This window comes from Mytilus trossulus, chromosome 7 (genome assembly GCF_036588685.1).
Source record: "Mytilus trossulus isolate FHL-02 chromosome 7, PNRI_Mtr1.1.1.hap1, whole genome shotgun sequence".
Taxonomy (NCBI): Eukaryota; Metazoa; Mollusca; class Bivalvia; order Mytilida; family Mytilidae; genus Mytilus; species Mytilus trossulus.
Genome location: NC_086379.1, coordinates 60,549,056 through 60,570,048, shown reverse-complemented (window position 1 = coordinate 60,570,048; position 20,993 = coordinate 60,549,056). Strand labels below are relative to the sequence as shown.

Here is a 20,993-nt window from a genome sequence, read left to right as displayed (position 1 = left end):
GAGAATCCAATTTGGAAAAGACGTCGTATCAGGTTTTTATGAACTACAAAATCAAAAGCAGATTTTTCATCCAGTAATGCAACATAGGTTAGTAACTTTAGATCTTTATTTTCTCTTTCGAATTCCTCAATGAACAGTTCACAAAGCAATGGAGTGGATTTTGCCGTGAAACCTTTTTGCAGTGGGTTTTGATGTTTCAAAATCTTATTATTTTCTCTTCCTTTAATTAAAATCTCTATGATCTTCGAGTAGATTGGCGTTACAGTGATCCAACGGTTATTTTAGCATTCTTTATGTCACCTTTGTTTTAGAATACAGGAAAAAGGGTTCCAATTTTGAGTAAATTTGGTATGTAGCAGTGTTCAAAACTTGTGTTAATTAGAAGTTGAAGATAATCTAGAAGTGTTTCGCTGGCATAAATGAAATTTTCAGCAATGATTCCATAATAGTCCATAGCTTTAATTTTATTTATTTTTTTTACAGCATTTTTCAATTCTTGGATTGAGACTTTTTCGTGTGAATAATTTTCCTTACATATCTTTAATATTATTTTTGTTTCAACTTCTACTGCTTTTAAATGATTCTGATCAAAGTTCTGATAGTTGGATTTTTTGACATGATCTCCGAAATGGTTTGTCCATCCTTCCAATACACTGTCAGATGTTTGATATATTTCGTTTTTAACTATAAGTTCTTCAATAAATCTACCCAACCCCATCCCTCTGTTTTCTGTTTCCCTGAGTATTAATCCTTTCTAGCGCTTGCTCTTTTCTACATAGTTTCCTGAGATCATATGTGGTGATTGTTTTTTCCTTAAGATAGAAGTTACCAGGTTCTTTTGGTCGACCATGTTGTTTCCAAGTATAGAAGGCAGTTTTCTTTCTTTTCACAGCTTGTAAAATTTCATCATTCATCACTGGAAGTTTCTTCTTTTTCTTACCCTTTCGTTTTCTTGGAGCAGTTTTTGAAATTGTTTCTGATAGAATTTTGTTTAGTTCATTAAGAGCTTGATCTAAATTCAATTTTTCTGATATTGGTTTGATTTTCTCTAATTTATCATTAATCAAAGTTTTATATTCATTCTTGCCCACCTTATTCCAGTTAACTTTGGAGTGTTTTGTATTAGTACGTTCTTTCATCTTCTTAAAGGCTATGTCTCATTTCAATGACATCATCAGTGGAGTATGGTCAGAGACGTTGCTATTTAATTCTTGTTTTTCAATCTTGACAACATTTTCCTTTTTGTGATGTTGAAATAGAATGTAGTCTATTGCGGACATGGCTTTACCACTGAGGTAAATGAAAGTCATTCCACATTCAACTGTTGAAAGTTTATGTTCTGACATAAAATTAGATATTGCTGTTTTTTGTTGAATTTGTTGAACTGTATATGTTTTCATTTCCTAGTTGCATCGGATAATTATATCGTCTAATTCACGTTTCCAAAGAATCATGATCCACTCCTCCGTAACCTCGCGGCATATGAATTGGTGGAATGGGATCATACATATCAACCGCTTTACCAGATCCATTGAAGTTTTTATGCCGTTCTTGTAATAGATGTATTTGCCAATCAAAAAACCAATGTTCCTGTATAAGCATTATATCATCTTATTCTCAATCTCATGTATAGACATTAGACATTAGACATTATTTTATTATACCAAGCATGGCCCCTTATCAGGCAAGATACAAAAACATCATAATACAATGATTATATAAACTGTATAAGAGGCACAGTAGTTAATATATTTTTACAATTAAAATCTAAAATTCTCAATATAGCCTTCCTTATTGTAAACTCACAATTATGACTGTTATCAATTACAGATTTTGTAATAAGATCTAAAACATGGTGCACATTATTTACATTGCTCTGTTTATTTACAGTTGAACATACATCAGATAAGGTATTGTCTTGCTTTTTTTTTAAGCAGTCAGTTATATGATTTTGTGTCTCTCTGGAATGAGGCTTTTCTGAACTAAAAAATGCTACTACTGCTCTTTTTGTGTATAGAATAAGGGTTGTCATTGCCGAGCATCATGAGACTGTTCTAAGGATCGATATATGACATAATTAGACACGGTTTTTAATTTTTTCTCTCAGACCCTATCATTAAAATATGTTTTCCAACATTTGTTTCTTGTGTCAGCACTATGATTTGAAGAGAGGTAGCAAGGGTGATTATTTGGATCTTGTGCTGGAATAATGTCGATAAGATTTGAGAGAACTGCGCATTTTCTTGACGCATACATTGAATAGTTGGTCTGATGGTAACCATGTTGCACATCATTCTGTCCATTATGACTGTTACTTATAGAACAATCTGGAGAGACGTGGTGGTATATCCCACCATCGCTCCCCTGATGTCTATAAGCAATTTGATTCGATGGACCCACACAGTTTCTTGGTTCCTGTGCAGTTTAATACTGACCATAAGTATATGCTTGATATGTATAAAATTGTTCACCTTGAGAGCTATGACATTTGTCACTTGTATGACAATCAGGAAAGACGTTGTGGTAAAGCCCACCATCGCTTCCCTGGTGTCTTTATACACACTTTGATTAGAATAGTCATTATGGTGGTATGGTTGGTTTGTTCCGAAATCCTGATAATGAGAACTATAATTATAATTTCTCGTAGGACGATCAGGAGAGACGTTGACTTGTGGTAAGGTCCGCCATCGCTTCCCTGATGTCTATACATATATTGATAAGAATAGTCATTTTGATAGTATGGTTGGTGTAAATGTGTTCCTAAATCCTGATAATGAGAATTGTAAGAAAAATACTCGTAGGACGAACAGAAGAGATGTTGTGGTAAAGCCCACCATCGCTCCCCTGACGACCATGAGTATCTTGTGTTGGGTCATCAATATGGTGATATGTTTGATTCGTATGAAGCCTGTGATTCTGGGAACTATAACTGTTATCACCTGAGGGACGATCGTGAGATAAATGGTGATTGTCATATGATTGTCGTATATTTGGTCCGTTACTCAATGGATTATAATCAGCTGCGAATGAGGTAAGCTCCTTATTTTTGTCCATGTCCAGAAGGTGCGACAATTCTTGATCCACTTTTGTCAAAACATATTTTGTGACTCTGTCTCTTATTCCTACCACAATATCATCACTGCTGTGTTCCTTTTTCATCTTAATTTTACTATCTATAGCTTGATTTAATGTTCTAATTGTATGTTCCAACTCAATATTCTTAATTTCAGCCTTTAGTATTCTATCTAGAAGAGTGGTCTTTTCTGTTGCATTTTCATTTAAAATTGCCTCTTTTATCTTCAGTTGCTCTTCCTTTTTCTTTAGTTTATATGTTCTATCTGCCTTATTTCTTTGGGAATGCCAGTCTCCTGTTTGTTGCTGTCAGCTTCTATAGCTGTTTGGTTGTTCTTAATTGCTTTTGATGAGGATATAGAGGATTTAGCATTGGTAGAGTTGTTATAGATATGTTCTTTTGTCATCTACAGTAGTGAGGGTTTCTGTGGTATTGTAATGGTTCTTTTCAGGTTTTTCTTTCGGGATGTTTAATGAAAGTTGATCATTAACACCTATACACCCTTAACAGGTTTCCGTGTTTTTGTCAATACATTTACTATGAAATATGTCATTACATACTGTACATGTACACTCATCATCAAGAATACGATTACAAGAAGGGCATTGTTTTGCCTGTTTCGTCACGGAGGAGAGATTCAGCAATATAGATATGGTCTGTACAGATCACATTGTCTTCAAGAACATGTTGTTCTATGGAAAGAACATTATTCCTTATAGGTAGGTGTGTAGATATAGTACTTTGATCTATATTTTGGATATCATGTTTTTTGACTGTTTGGGGTGTTGCATTGCAATCTAAAATGTGTACCTCATTTTCCTTGAAACATGAACGGCAGGAATATGGATAATCCCCCTTTTCCAGTTTTGAGATAGTCCTCTGATAGTCTTTCACATCTATAGTGAACCCAGTGCCCATTATGATACATTGAACTGCTCTTGTTTTGCAGTTGCGCTTACATACATAGCATTTCTCCTCAGTACCGACAGTAGTACTCACATTGCTTTGAGTTTCTCTATCATTAGTCACATGATTTGGTAATTGCCAAGTTTGTAGAGCGTTTTTTAGTGTATGAGCAAGTTTTTTTATTTTATATACGAATGTCAATACAGGAACGGTTATTAATTTTTGTGTTATCCATGATATATTGTAACTGTTGTTAGAGTGTACACGGCTACCATCGTACGTTCGAAGCTCTCGATGAGAGCTCTGAACAACGAAGATATCTATAAATATACACATAACCATTTGAGGTAGTTTGAAAGCTATAAATTCGGTTTTGAATTCAAATACATGTATTAGAGAATAACTTCAAACCAATCACCATAATGATTACAAAATTTTGGAGTCTCCGAGCTAGTTGTCAACAATTTAATGTTGTTTTTTAAAGCTTACAAGTGTCCGCAAGTTTTTTTTACGATTGCGGTAAATCGAAATTAATGACATGGGTTATTTTCCTATTAGGACGTGCGTCTTTATTTTTTTGTAAATTTTGTTTCGGTATTTAGTTTTACATTTATTTCATATCAAAATATCCGATTGGACAATGAAAGAACGTTCAACAAATGAAAATGTTTGTCACATCAACATTTTGGCAAACTCTTCAAAATGGCGTCTAAAAGAAAAATTATATTCAACGAAAATAAGGATGAATGATATTGGAATGATGCAACCCCTTTTAAAGCAAAATAAAGAAGAATGAGGGAATACACACAAAAATGGTAGCATCATAGATAATTATAGTCTTTTTGTATCTTTTTGCCGGGTTTAAGAAAATATCAGTTTCCTGATATTCAAATCATGCTTCTGTTACAGTGTAGCTTGTTTGGGGGCTGGTCACAACCCTTTTATATTTCTGAGAGTGGGGATTGGGGAAGGGGGTTTGAAAAAGATAAATATGGCCTGATAAAAACGGAACATACATCACCCTGTGCAAGGTGCCAAGACATGTTGAACATGAATCAGCTAAGCATTACCCAAAATGCAGCAATTAAATGTGTATATTAAAAGATGTGGTAATATTGCCAATGAGACAACTCTCTAAAGAGACCAAATGACACAGAAAAAATTATACCCACACAACGAAGTTGGGGAGGGTATAATATTTTTGACCCATCTGTCGGTCTGTCTGTCCGCCAGTCCTGTTTCTTGTCATCGCAACTTTTCTCAAACCACACAACAGAATTACATGAACACTTTTTAGATAATAAGGATACACTATGTAGATGTGTATATCGACAGGAAATTATGATTCAACATTTTTTGGAGTAACACCCCTTTGAACTTTAATATTTGTTTCAATACACTACTGCAACAGTTTGTCATCTCAACTCCTCTGATACCACACAACTTAATTTCATGAAACTTTGTAGATAATTACTCATTTTATTAGGACATACTACCTAGATGTGCATATCGACAGGAAATTATGATTCAATAATTTTTCTACGAGTTGTGCTTTGGGCTTATTTGGTTCAATATGCCTCTGCAACAGTTTGTCAATGCAACATTACCACAAACATGAAACCTCTACAACACACTTACAAATTGCATAATTTCTTGGTTGAATAAGTTTATTTATCAAAATTCAAAGCACAAAGCACTAGTCCAACCAATATTAGAGTAGAATTTAACCATTTTGGATCCATATCAAAACAACACATTTCATACATTGAAAAAGAGCCAAAAGGAGCATCAAACTTCACATGCGAACGCTTCCACAACACCAGCTTGCAGTAACTGACTTGATGATAGACCTAGACTGGTACTCACTTAAAATAAGGCTAGACTGGTACTCACTTAAAATAAGGGGATTAAGATGCAGGCATGTTACAACTACTAAGAATAAAACATTGGCATAGAAACAACAATTAAAATATTTCTTACATGAATGAATGAATAAGACAGGCCAAATAAAAAGGTGCTTGTGTTAGGGTTCTTCCTTAAGATTATTTACAGAAGTGTAGGATATTTTTTTTACCTTGACAAGAGACCAGCAATTAAGTTGTGATTTACTACAAAAAATAATTAGTAAAAATTTGAGAGTATGCATGTATTTTTGAGACATACAAAAAATGGTAGGAAAAAAGAACTTTAATAAACACAACTACTTTTTATTTGGGCCTCAAATTAGCTGCAACAAAACACAGATTTACATTATCACATCATTCATTTATTATAAACGGTAAATCTAATAATATTGTTTTTTAATTTTAGACGGAGCTTGATGGTGGTCTCTGTACAGCTGATGCTTTATCTACCTTACATGATGAATTAGAAAATGAAATCATTCAATATGAAGATAAGCTTCATGCTTCAAAAACAAGAAAGTTACTTAGATGTTTGAATCCTTATGAGGTGAAATCTGCTTTTCACTGTACCAGTATTATAATTCTGAGTTTGTTGTCAGTAGCATTGGTTGTGGCTTTTGGTGCATTCTTAAGTAGGTATGTATAAAACAAGTTAAAACAATAGTTGAGATCTTTTTTCATCTTCATAAAAATGGTGAAGTACATCACAAACAATATCTTCTATATTTGAGTTTCAGTTACTATAGTTACTAGATTCCACACAAAATAGGAAATACAGGTAGCAGTATAACAAGGTCACATTTCACAAAGTTGTAAACTGTTTCCGTCAGTCGTCAGTCACAAGAATTGTTTTAAACTCTTTCTAGTAAATATAGAACATTTCTTTTTATTAGTATAAGATTTAGATAATAAATCATGTGTAAGAAATTCTTTATCTTTTATTAAAAATTAAGATGTGATGCAGTTTAGGGTTAACATCACAAGCTACGTGAACAAAACAAAATTTTCCTGGAGATCTATCTTGTCAACCCAATCATGAAATCAATAACCCTCTAACATCTTTGTAAAAAAACTTCAGATCCCCACCCTTATTGTCCCTTTATCATATAATTGATTAATTTCTGATTCCAAATGACAGATACAATCATTTGGGGTTCATCCCATACCCATTATATCAGTTTTCTGCAACATCAGTTTTCTGCACAAAGGTAATCCCCAAACCACACATCAATACTTGTATCTTTGAATTATACCCAAAAGTGTTAAGATCCCTAATTCTAAATCATATATTTATTGGTTCCTCATAACAAGATCCACCATCTACAACATAGAAGTTAATTCTGTCCCTTTGGGAATGATCTTGACCCTTTCAAATCAATGATAACTATTATAAATATTAATGCATTTAGGTTGAAATGATGAATTAAACCACACTTAATATTCCTGGTAACAACGTTAACTAGCATTGACTGCAACAGACCTCTCCCTTTTGTTGACTGCAACATACCTCTCCCTTGTTAGGAATACTTATTATTATTACATTCCTATATAACAATGAATTTCATAAAGTTCCATGTACATGTAAACAAGCTACATATTTGTTTTGTAGACTTTGTAAGCACATTCAAGATTATAATCATATCTCATGTATCTTGTTTATTGATAATTAACTTGGTTTCTGTTTTTTTGTTTTTTCAATGAAAAGTATTTACATTTTTAAAATGTGACTGCCATTGTAAGATTCTAAATATCATAAAACTTAAAATGGATTAAAAAAAACCTGAACTATGGTGCTGTGAAATTTGTTATATATGTGAATACAAGGGTGCAATTTATGACTACCGGTACATGTTATGATAAGAACACACATGCTATTTATATTTTATCACTTTTTCCTTTCAGTTCTTTAGATAGTAATCCTTTCTGGTGGATAATAGAAGTAGTTGTATGGTTGATAGTACTTGCACTGAATATTACCAACAGCATATGGAACTGTCATATAGAATTAAAGGAAATTATCAATGTTGCCAGACTTACTTTAAAAAAGATCAAAGGTAAATATCATAGATATAAAGGATGTGGTGTTTTTAGAAAAATACATAAAATCATTTCATGTACTGGACAAAAGCTAAGAGGACAAGAGCAGCAGTTTCATCACTGTTCACATATATATCTAAGGCAATATCTAGATCTATACCTACTAGATTTTCTACAAGATCATTCCATTAGAGCTGACTTTTCATATTAGATATCTTATAAGTATTCCATTTCATTCCAGCAAAAATTTGAATACACACAATACTGGAGTATTTCGGCATTGAGGTTTATTATAACATGAAATCGATTTTAATTTCTTTTTCATGAAGAGGAATTGAAATATGAATAATGTTTTCAACATTAGATACTTGTACTAGGTTTATTATACATCATACATGGAACCATTTTGAAACATGCAAAATATGATGTAATTAGCAACCTTGGATGACTGTGTATCATTAAAAAATGAATAGTAATGTCTTGTAATGATACCTTCCACTTTGACGTATGAAGATGTGTAAATTTTCTATAAACATTTTTGAATCATTAGACAAAGAATGTGACTCATTTTTGCCAGGTAGACATGTCTTAATTTTTACCATTCACACGCGACTCATTTTTACCATTGAAATTTTTGATATTTTTATGCACTGACCTATGATTTACTCAAAGTTCACTAATATGGAAAGAAAATACTTTTTGAATAATAGTCTTTTATTTCTTGTGTATTTCAGATTGTTTGAAAGCTCCCGCATGGACTATTGATGATTATGTTAACATTCACACCCCTTTATCACCATGTGTTTCACTACAATGGACACTTAGAGATAATCAGGTGGTTAATTTACCTGTCCCATTACTGGTAGCTGGTGATGTAATACTATTAAGGCCTGGACATATTGTTCCTGGTAGCTGTAGACAATTAGAGGTAAGATATTCATGCTTTGCTGTAATCCTTTTAGTCGTTTATTTAAAGGTTTATTATATTTTTATAATTTCAAATAAACCAATTTAGGGACATTGCACACTTTGAAGTCATAGATTACAAATGTTTCTGTTGTTTTTCAATTTCAGTTTATGACAGAATATATTTTAATATCTGAAGAATAAAGTAGTAGCTACATGAATAAGAGAAGTAGTAGTTCAATTTTAATTAGTGAAAAGAGGCTAATTTACTTTGTTCTTGATTTTATTTTTTGGAGAAAAATAGATAAATTTTTCTTCCATCATTAAGCATAAAAAATAAATATATTGTCTAAAAGGAAAAGAATTTTGTATATTATATTTTTATATAGCCTATAGCTATATTGTGAAAATATAAACACCGAAGAAGTCTCTATTTATAGGCAGATGATAAAGAGGTATTATTGAATCAGGGAGAAATGTATTGTTCTACCGCTCAAGAAGACCCTGACTACAAAGGAACACCACACAACTGTAAACCTGTTACTGCTCAAAAATTTGTGATGCTAGAAACAGTATTTTTACAAAATTTGAGGTAATAATGACCCAGTAAAAGGAGAAAAAATCAAAGCCTATAAAGAGTGAAACATAAAAATTTAAAATTGAAGCATCACATTTTGAGAAAACTACTTTTAATCATTTCATCCAATCATTGTTTTCATAAAAATAAAATAACTATGAAGATTATTAAAATTAACATGTTAAACTACATGAAATCACAGGAATGTTTACTGTAAATTCAGAAATTATTGAGAGGTTTTTATTATTGTGAAAAATGGGACAGACTTATAAACGCAATAACTTAAAACTCGCATTTTAAAATATTGTATATTGATTAAGCAGGATTTTTCCCAAAATCTTAAAAATTAAAATCCCATTTAAGTCTAAAATGACAAAATCGCAATAATAAGTGCATAACTAATTCCTGAATTTACAGTATTATACTATAATTGAGGTTGCTGTAAAAATATGACATCCAAAAATTAGTTACATAAAAAAAGGTTACAACATACATGTAATATAAAACAAAGTTATTTGCAAATGAACAAAAAGAAGATTTGGTGATGTGATTTATTTAAAAGAATTAACAGCCAATTTCTGGTGGCAAAGAATACATTTTTTTCTGGTTCCAACAAATCATTTTATAGCTGAGAGGGGGATTACGTTTTATCCTTTTCTATCTGAAAGTTTAAATATATGTACGCTCATACGTCCCAAATTTGGATTCTGTTTTCTTACTTAAGTTTGCCTCAACCAAATGTTAGGAAACTTCTACACAATGCTTATTACCTCAAAACACAGGTCAAATTTTAATTTTGGTGGCCTCACTTTTACTATTTTAGAGTTATGCTACTTTACAAATGGAAAAACTGTGAAAATTTTCATTGTTGTTCTCTAACTTAATTTGCTTCAACCAAATCTTATGAACTCTATACACAATGCTTACTACTACAAAACTCAGACTAAGTATAACTATGGGTAGTGTCACTTTTACTGTACTTGAGTTTTGTCCCTATATAATGTTTTATGTAAACAGGACATCATGGGAAACAGATGGGACACATTGCATTTTATTTTAGATAAATTGTTAAATGAAGCATTTTATATTTATATTGATAATAATGTAAAATTTGTACATTTATATTTCTGCATTGAATTGAATATTGTTAATGTATGCAAAAATAAATCTGAATAGACTGCTTGTCCTTATAATATATTTATGAATTTATAAGCAGAAATTGCTATTTCTTTCTTCATTTTAGAACTATGCTGGAAGATGAGTTTCCAAGACCTGTGACAGTAATAGAAAATGAGAGATATTTAATAGCAAGTCATTTGGTGGAGAGGAGATTAATACCTGTAGTTTTTGTAAGCTAATTATGACAAACTGTAAATTCAGAAATGATTGTGGCATTTATAATTGCGATTTTGTAATTTTAGACTAAAATGCAATTTTAATTGTTGTGATATTGAGAAATCCTGTTTAATTCATATGATTCAAAATGTGAGTTTAAATCATTGCAATTATAAAACCCTGTTGCATTTTTCGCTATAATAAAAACATGGCAATAATTTCTAAATTTACAGTACTATGTATATGTGTATGTCAACAAGAAATTCAATATTTTTTTTCTAGAGTTATGCCTCTTTTAACTTACAATTTTTGCCTTAATATACTTTTGCAACAATTTTTCATCACAACTCCTTTAAAACCAAATGACCGAATTTAATGAAACTTTTTAGATAGTGAGGACATAAAATGTAGATGTGCATATCGACCATTTTGACCTGACTAAATGCAATTTATGTTCCCAAATGCATTTTCTGACATAAGAAAGTAGGATATATATAATCATTTAACATACTGAAAATTTAGAAATTTTTTAGGTTAATATTAATGTGATTTATGTGAGGGGATGAGCATCACAATAATAAGAACTTGCATTCTAGTATCAGATATTTACAAGTATCTGTAGAAAAATTTTCCTGAAATCTTAATAAATAACATCACATTTTTGCCCTTTCTAAAAAAAAAGCACACAATTATTGTGAATTTTTTGGTAAGCATATTACCATCCTGAAGCATTCAATTATTATTGAAATTTGGTATTACCTGACAAGCATTTCAATTAATTAATGACAGGTTGATTTCTTTAAATAACAAAATTGATATAAATTCTGAATGTTTATTACTCTCAATGTGCACCTTTGATTTTTTTTGTTTGTCCTTTTTGTCTAGATTTTTAGAATTGTCTAGCAATGATAGTAGTCAGACCTTTGCTTAATTTTCTAGTTCCCAAGCAATGAAGCAATTTTAATGAGGCATTAAGAGTAAGATGCATATGTCCTCTTTATAAGACTTCATGGTATTTCTGTTATTATAAGACTAAATACTTATGTTGTTTATCAGTTTATGCATATTTTTTCAGGCAATAATGTTATTGGTAAACATTCTAAGATACATATATATGCCATCTCACAGTGGACATTGGACAGAAATGTTCCTTGTTTTACAGGTAAAATTTATAGCTCTTTCTTATGTTGTATGACCCCAAGGGTGACTGGGGTATAGAAATATGGTCACTTGATCTTCTCCCGAACGGCAGTAAAACGCTTGCCGAAGTGGGGTGTCCGTTTGGCTGTGCGGGATGTATCAAGTTCGCAGTAATGTCCGGTTAGAAGGGGGACATTAAATCCGATTCCTTGTGTAAAGAGAGTTAAGAACCCTTGCAACAACTTTTTGAGGGGTTCGTAGGTGGCCTGTTGCAAGACAAAATTTCTGTCCCTATCCAATATACCCTCATTTTCCAGTGGCAGTCCAAATTTCCCCGACCATCATTCTTTATGGCCTCTATTGTATCAACCTACCTATAGTATTTATTGTTAACTTGTTCTTGTCCTGAATATGCATGACATATTTGCCACTGGACGTTAAGCAACCAACAATCAATCAATCAATCGAATATTGTACATTCAGAGATTTATGTCGTGATTTTTTATTATTATAAATGTCTAAAATGGTTGATGAAAATCACAATAATTCATGTTGCCAGCCGTTGTCTACCTTAAAATGCTTGATACTGTCATCAATAAGTGTTACTATACCCAACTAATAGAGAAATGGGATACAGCAATTACATTGTCTACCCTTTAGTTATTCTGTGCATCCACCAGTAAAATAAGTAAGATATCACTCAGCTTTTGTATTATTATGACTACTTTTGTTTTTGAATCTTTATAATGTTAAGTTCTACTTTGTATTAAAGTCATTTCAGATCTGTTTGATAATCATTGCCTATTTGATGATACATGTTTTAATTATACCCTCTAGGGTATGAAGAAATTGAGGGTATTTTTGCTTAACTCAGCATATTATTTCTTGTTTGAAGATTTTTATTGATAAATACATGATTAAGATTGCAAATTAACTTTAGCCTTTTTGAAATCCTTGAAGCTATTTAAAAGAAACTATTTAAATATTTTTGAATGCATAGAGCAGACCACTTATTATCTTTTTTTTCGAATTGGACATCACATGATATTTCAGCTTAATTTTGATTGATATTAATTGTATATTATTCTAGGTCCATATCATTCTTCCTATGGTACCAGCTTTATATCCATTGTTATGGAGGATTCTTGATATTTATGGTCAAGCCAGAGTATTTTCAGCATCTCACACAGCAAAATATACCAAGGTGTGTATTGAGTACATAAAACACACTAGGTGACTGTTCTGAATCAATTAACTCTTTAAAAACCATCATGTATGTTGTCATAATCAAGTGTACTGCATAGGCTCATGTTCAGATATGCACAAAAACCTATACCTAAGGCACATCTATTGCTTTGATCTGCCTTAGTATTAATTAATGTTTTGTTTCTGCTCTCACACATTTAGTTGCGACTTTGCTAACATTGTTGTTGAAAATGTGATATTTACGCTTTGAAATTCTAGTTAGTTCAAGTTCAGTTCCATCAATTACTTTGAAAATAGTTATGGCCTCAAGCCTACATTTTTTCAAGAACTGATCTGAAATTTATATCAAAGGTTTGTTCTTTTTTTTTAAAGCTTACATTTATAAAAAGTTTATAAGAGCAAAAAGATTAATTTGAGTAATTGCCCTTTAATAGGTAAAAAAAAATGTGCTTAATTCTAGCAAATTTGAACTATGTTCATTTATAAATGTTTGTTTGATTTATATTTTTTAACATTTTTTTAAATGGTTGATTCCGAGAGCAGTTTTAGTAGTGACAGTACTATCTCAGAGGACGACTAATATTTGTTTGATTTATATTTTTTAACATTATTTTAAATGGTTGATTCCGAGAGCAGTTTTAGTAGTGACAGTACTATATCAGAGGACGACTAATATTTGTTTGATTTCTATTTTTTAACATTTTTTTGAAAGGTTTATTCCGAGAGCAGTTATAGTAGTGACAATACTATATCAGAGGACGACTAATATTTGTTTGATTTCTATTTTTTAACATTTTTTTGAAAGGTTGATTCCGAGAGTAGTTTTAGTAGTGACAGTACTATCTCAGAGGATGATACCAAACTGGATGTGAACTACAATAAAATCCTTAGCTGGTTCTGGTCAATATTACAGGGAGATTGTTCTGTAGTTACCAGGAGAGTTAATATTACACAAGTTCTTGGTTCTATAACAGTAAGAACAACTATAATACATTATGCATTTTTTAATATTCCTTTGGATTGACTGGTCTTATCTTGTACACTTTATTTAGATGCCAAATTGTGTTAATTGCATAAAGATAACAAGCGGATCTTGTCTAACTTTGATTGTAAAAAAAGAAGAGCTGAAGCAGGAAAAGGAGTACAGTAAGCTGGAGTATTTTGTGTCTTTTGGTTGAAAGCATATTATAAGAGGTTGTTTGCAGAGTTTGGCAATTGAAAGAAATCAAATATAATCAAATAAAAATAAATCAGCAATCCACAAGAGTTGGTACCCACGAAAAAAAATGTATCCACAATAATTACTTTCTCAATTACTTGTTTGTGCTAACTTACTTATTATTTATAATTAATTTCTTCCTTTCTGAAAAAAAAGTAAAATCACAAAAATACTGAACCTAGAGGAAAATCAATTTCGGAAAGTCCATAATCACATGGCAAAATCAAATAACAAAACGCATCAAAAACTAATGGACAAGAACTGTCATATTCTTGACTTGGTACAGGCATTTTCAAATGTAGAAAATGGTGGATTAAACCTGGTTTTATAGTGCTAACCCTCTCACTTTAATGACAGTCTCATCAAATTCCGTTATATTTACATTGATGCGTTAACTAACAGACACAATAAATAAAATAGTCAAAATATGGCTAGTATATATACAAAAACGGTCTTTTCAATTTTCAATAATTTTATTGTCAAGTATACAGTTTGTCAATATTGATGCAGCTGAAATAACAGTAAGATATATACATAAGTTTGAAATCTGATTTAAACATGAATTAAAAAATGGATATTTCTTCCTTGTTTTATTTTATTTTCATTGATGTTTTTTCCTATTTTCAGTCTCTCTGTTGTGTTGATAAAAAGGGAATATTATCTTGGCCTAATCCTACAGCAGAAAAGGTCTTCTTTCTTTCCTCCAACACAAAGAAACCGGCAGAGGAAAACATTGCAATTAATACAAGCTTTAGTAGTGGTGAAAAATCTAAAATCCAAACATCAGGTTAGTAAAAAACATTACATTTTAGCATAAATAACAGAAAACACCTTCAAGACTGAAATGGAATAATGTACTGTTTTAAATGACCATGCCCTATTTTTAAAATACCCTAATCATTTTTGTGGAGCCTTCAACTTTTGTCTATAAGCGAGATATAGCGATCCTACAGTCCATCAATGTGAACATCAGCATCCACAAATATTCACTCTGAAGTTAAAGTTTTTGAAAATTTAATAAATTTCTTGGATTTCTACCAAACTTGGACAAAAGCTTGTTCATGATTATAAGATGTTATCCAGAAGTATATTTTGTAAAAAAAACCATTTTTTTCCTGATTTTACTATAAATGGACTTTTATTATGGAAATATTCTTTATAAAGCACAAAGGTGTCAGTATTCACCTCAGAAACTTACAAAACCTTTAAATAGACTGATTAAGAAGGGATATAATTACGATACTGTTGTCAAGTCATTAAAGATTGCATATTTTGGCGTTAATATTGAGTCATTGATAAGGTCTTTGCGTCGGAACTAAAGACATTTATTCTAAAAACAGTTGTTGGCATGACACAGGTTATGTTCTTCTCATATATGTTATGATGGTATTATACTAAACCCCTAACGGGAAGGATTGTGTCTGATGTTCATATGATGAAATCATAATCTTTCAGTCAGTTTAATTGAAGTCTGGAGCTGGCATGTCAGTTAACTGCTAGTAGTCTGTTGTTATTTATGTATTATTGTCATTTTGTTTATTTTCTTTGGTTACATCTTCTGACATCAGACTCAGACTTCTCTTGAACTGTATTTTAATGTGCGTATTGTTATGCGTTTATTTTTCTACATTGGTTAGAGGTATAGGGGGAGGGTTGAGATCTCACAAACATGTTTAACCCCGCCGCATTTTTGCGCCTGTCCCAAGTCAGGAGCCTCTGGCCTTTGTTAGTCTTGTATTATTTTTATATTAGTTTCTTGTGTACAATTTGGAAATTAGTATGGCGTTCATTATCACTGAACTAGTATATATTTGTTTAGGGGCCAGCTGAAGGACGCCTCCGGGTGCGTGAATTTCTCGCTACATTGAAGACCTGTTGGTGACCTTCTGCTGTTGTTTTTTATTTGGTCGGGTTGTTGTCTCTTTGACATATTCCCCATTTCCATTCTTAATTTTATTAGTTTTTTTGCCAGCAAACATTACATTCCCTCTGTGGTTAAAGTTGATAAAATTTTAATAACTTTCTTAAACTATCCTGGATTTGTACCAAACTTGGACAGAACTTTGTTTATGATCATAAGATGGTATCCAGAAGTAAACTTTATAATTATTTTTTTTCTCCGTTTTTTACTATAAATGGACTTATTTTTTTTGCCAGCAAACTTACATTCACTCTGTGGTTAAAGATTATAAAATTTTAATAACTTTCTTAATCTGTCCTGGATTTGTACCAAACTTGGACAGAAGCTTATTAATAATCATAAGATAGTATCCAGAAGTAAATTTTGTAAAAATAAAATCTTTTTTTTCCATATTTTACTTTTAAATGGACTTAGTTTTTCTGCCAGGAAACATTGTATTCACTCTGTGGTTAAAGTTTATAAAGTTTTAAAAACTTTCTTAAACTATCCTGGATTTGTTCCAAACTTGGACAGAAGCTTGTTTATGGTCAAAAGCTAATATCTAGATAACTGTTATGATTTCAAAGTTTATACTTGACATCCATTTTAACCACCACCAGAGGGCGTGTCATGATGTATGTACAACTTTCTAGGTCAAAGGTCAAGGTAACAACCCCGTGTCCTGTGGTGAAGATTGTGTCCGCTCTATATCTTGAGAACCGTTATGGTTTCAAATATTATACTTGACATCCATTTTAACCAACACCAGAGGGTGTGTCATGATGTATGTTCAACTTCCTAGGTCAAAGGTCTGTCTGTCTGTTGGTCTGTCCATCGCTAACAAATTTGATTCACACTATATTTTGAGAGTACAGCTGTTATTATTTCATACTTTATACCTGACAAACATTTTCAACTTAACATATATATTAACCTACACCAGAGAATGTGTCATAATGTATGCATCCTAGGTCAAAGGTCAGTCCGTCGGTCTGTCCATCTGTTCGTTGTTCTTAACAAATTGTGTCCGCTCTGCCTCTCGAGAACCGTTAATATTTCATACTTTATACTTGGTGGGTAATAATATATTGAAGGCATAATTCTAAAAATATGTGACAAATATCAATTGGGCAGCACCTTAAAACATATTGTTCAAACATCAATCCATATATCCAGAAGTCACCTTAGAGTAGTCAACAATGAGTTCACATCATGCAGTCATATCACTATTATACTATGAAAGTAAGTTGAGAATATTTATCAGTTTTAACTTAAAATCTTAGAATAAAATCACACATGAGACTATGTAATAATTTCAAATAATGCTTCATATCATATTATTCATACAACTTATTTGCCCCATGTTATTGACAGTGGGGCCCACAGAGATGGCTCCCATCTCAATGGTATCTAGTTTGTGTAAGAAATGTGATAAAACATATGTGTAGTTGAAGTGTTCAATCTGAATGAACTATCCATATGAATGTTTAATGACTCCATGGAGGTTTCAATAAGTTCTTAGGTTTATACAAAGTTCCAAAGAGTGTCATATTTTGATTTCCTTTAGAAGATCATTTGTTGCTTTAAAAATCATTTAATTAACTAAAATATTTTAACTGTATACTTCTTACAGAATTATATAGAAAAAGTGTTTTGTTATTCCCAATTTAGGACATAAGGGGAAAAAGGTCAGAAAAAGCTTTTAAAGACACTAAGTATGGCTTGATTTGTCAACTAAATTCATGGTAGAGTCCTATTTCAAGGCTATTTTCCCTGAAATGATTTTATGAGACTTAATCCACTCAGAATATTCAATTTTTGCAATATTTTACAACTAACAAATTCAAGGTAAAATTTTTTGGACCCTCGTTTGTTTGAAAACCAGATGTTACATACTTTGTTTTGGTCGTGTTACACTAAATAGAACTTGACGTGAAATGCCACTATGTATTGAATTCTTGTAAGTGGAACCATATATTTGTTAATAAAATTTTGTTAAAAGTTTTGTCAATTGTTTGATATATATAGATTCTTACTTTGATACCAGTGGATTATCGGATTTATCTAATCGAGATAGTTAAATTATCAACTTTAAAGTTTATAATCTAACTATCGAGATTGGATAAATCTAATAATCCACAAGTAACTATGTAAGAATATGTTTCTCTAATGATTAAGAAATAATGTTTTCTTTTTTTGTTTAACAAAAATCCCCTTCTAGTGCCTTTTACATTCCACAAATTTGTCAATTTCTTTAACACCTGTTAGCATATTTTGATTTATCCAGTTAGCTAGAAAGGTTATGACCCTTAAAATCATCCAATGACCTTTTGAGATCACCGGCAACCACACGTTGATTAAATATTTTTATAATGGTGTCAGAAAGGGATAAGTTTCCATAGAATTAGAGAAATAAAAATACTTGTACTATTCATTAATTAACAAATTATTTTAACTAAATATGTATTGTTTGTTTTCAGCATATGGATCATTAAGTCATACTGAAGTTCTTGATCTTACTCATCATTCTAAGGTATGTGCTTTATTTTTTCAAATTCTATCATTTTTATACGACCGCAAAAATTGAAAACTTTTATGCCCCACCTACGATAGTAGAGGGGCATTATGTTTTCTGGTCTGTGCGTCTGTTGGTCCGTCCGTTCGTCCGTCTGTTTGTCCGTCTGTCCCGCCTCAGGTTAAAGTTTTTGGTCAAGGTAGTTTTTGATGAAGTTGAAGTCCAATCGACTTCAAACTTAGTACACATGTTGCCTATGATAAGATCTTTCTAATTTTAATGCCAAATTAGAGATTTTACCCCAATTTCACGGTCCACTGAACATAGAAAATGATAATGCGAGTGGGGCATTCGTGTACTGAAGACACATTCTTGTTTAGTCGTATATTGGCATCACATTGGCGTCATCGTCTGTGTCATCGTCTTTGTCATCTTCCGAAGACTTTTGGTTTTTGCACTACAACTTCAGTATAAGTAAATAGAAATCTATGAAATTTAAACACAAGGTTTATGACCATGAAAGGAAGGTTGGGATTGATTTTGGAAGTTTTGGTCCCAACAGTTTAGGAATTAGGAGCCAACAATGGCCCAAATAAGCATTTTCTTGGTTTTCGCACTATAACTTTTGTTTAAAAGATTTAAATAGAAATCTATGAAATTTCTACACAAGGTTTATAACCACAATAGGAAGGTAAGGTTTGGGAGTTTTAGTCCAAACATTTTAGGAATTAGGGACTAAAAACAGGTCCCAAATAAGCATTTTTCTTTGTTATTACAATAACTTTAGTATAATTTTATAGAAATTTGAAATTTTAACACAAGGTTTATGACCACAAAAGGAAGGTTTGGATTGATTTTGGGAGTTTTGGTCCAAACAAATTAGGGGCCAAAAGGGTCCAAAATAAAACTTTGTTTGATTTCATCAAAAAATGAATAATTGGGGTTCTTTGATATGCCAAATCTAACTGTGTTTTGAGATTCTTAATTTTTGGACCCGTTTTCAAATTGGTCTACATTAAGATCCAAAGGGTCCAAAATTAAACTTAGCTTGATTTGAACTAAAATTGAATTCTTGGGGTTCTTTGATATGCTGATTCTAAATATATATATGTACTTATTTTATTTAAATATGGGCCCAGTTTTCAAGTAAGTCTAAATCAGGGTCCAAAATTAAACTTTGCTTGATTTCAACAAAAATTGAATATATGGGGTTCTTCGATATGCTGAATCTAACCATGCATGTATTAAGATTAATGATATTTGGGCCCGGTTATCAAATTGGTTCACCCTCCACAGTGAGGTCTTAAGGGTCCAAAATTGAACTTTATTTGATTTTATCAAGAATTGAATTTTGAGGGTTCTTTGATATGCTGAATGTAACCATGTATTTAGATTTCAGTAATTGGAATACCACAAAGGAATGGTAGAAATTGTCTTTGGGAGTTATGGTTCAACCCATTAAGGAATAAGGTGCGAAAAAGGGGAAAAGGGTTTCCAGGTTATTGGACAATTACTTAAGTACAAAACATAATTTAAAACCAGTGTAATGTTGATAATTGAAACTCATTTGAATATCTCACCTAAACTGCTTTTAAATTATTTCTTTATTATTAATAAATTCCATTGGAAATTTGCCAATAACTTAAGTTTAATGAATTTCATTGGAAATTTGCCAATATAAAATGTTAAATTGGAGTTATCTTTCTTTGTCCTGAGAATGGTCAATTTTTTCATTTCAGATTTCAGAAATTAAAATTAAAATTTCTTTAAATATATTTGTTTTTTGAGAAAATTAATATTCAACAGCATAGTGAATTGCTCAAAATCAATTTTTTTTTGTAAGTTCATTAGACCAAATTCATTCTGTGTCAGAAACCTATGCTGTGTCAACTATTTAATCACAATCCAAATTCAGAGCTGTATCCAGCTTGAATGTTGGGTCCATACTAGTCCCAACTGTTCAGGGTTCAATTTCTGTGGTCGTATAAAGCTTCCCCCTAATTTCATGCAAAAAAAACGTTACCATCATAAATTTTAAGTACACTCATCTGCGCAACTCTGACAGGCGGATTTTTTTTGTTATTACTTTACAGTGGGTCTCATTGGGGTCTAAGCGTGACGTGGGATTGCCGATTTTTCGTAAGATGAGGTCTTGCGGGACCCAGGAAAGGACAAAAAATGAGAATTGGCTATGTACATAGTGTAAGCGGGATACAGGAATCTGACAAAATAGTAAGCGGGATCCGGGATCGGAACACCCCAATGAGACCCCCTT

At 31.7% G+C, this 20,993-nt stretch overlaps 1 protein-coding gene across 1 annotated transcript in view; it reads left to right on the top strand.

The window, feature by feature from the left end:
- Positions 1-4,664: 4,664 nt before the first annotated feature.
- Positions 4,665-20,993, top strand: part of LOC134725458 (transmembrane protein 94-like) — a 51,225-nt gene continuing 34,896 nt past the window's right edge. The window contains exons 1-11 of the mRNA XM_063589281.1: positions 4,665-4,794; positions 6,290-6,519; positions 7,786-7,937; positions 8,655-8,848; positions 9,267-9,418; positions 10,647-10,752; positions 11,814-11,900; positions 12,969-13,082; positions 13,890-14,057; positions 14,931-15,090; positions 18,684-18,736. Coding sequence (XP_063445351.1) covers positions 4,792-4,794; positions 6,290-6,519; positions 7,786-7,937; positions 8,655-8,848; positions 9,267-9,418; positions 10,647-10,752; positions 11,814-11,900; positions 12,969-13,082; positions 13,890-14,057; positions 14,931-15,090; positions 18,684-18,736 — 1,419 coding nt within the window. The 5' untranslated portion in view covers positions 4,665-4,791. The remainder of the gene's footprint in view (positions 4,795-6,289; positions 6,520-7,785; positions 7,938-8,654; positions 8,849-9,266; positions 9,419-10,646; positions 10,753-11,813; positions 11,901-12,968; positions 13,083-13,889; positions 14,058-14,930; positions 15,091-18,683; positions 18,737-20,993) is intronic.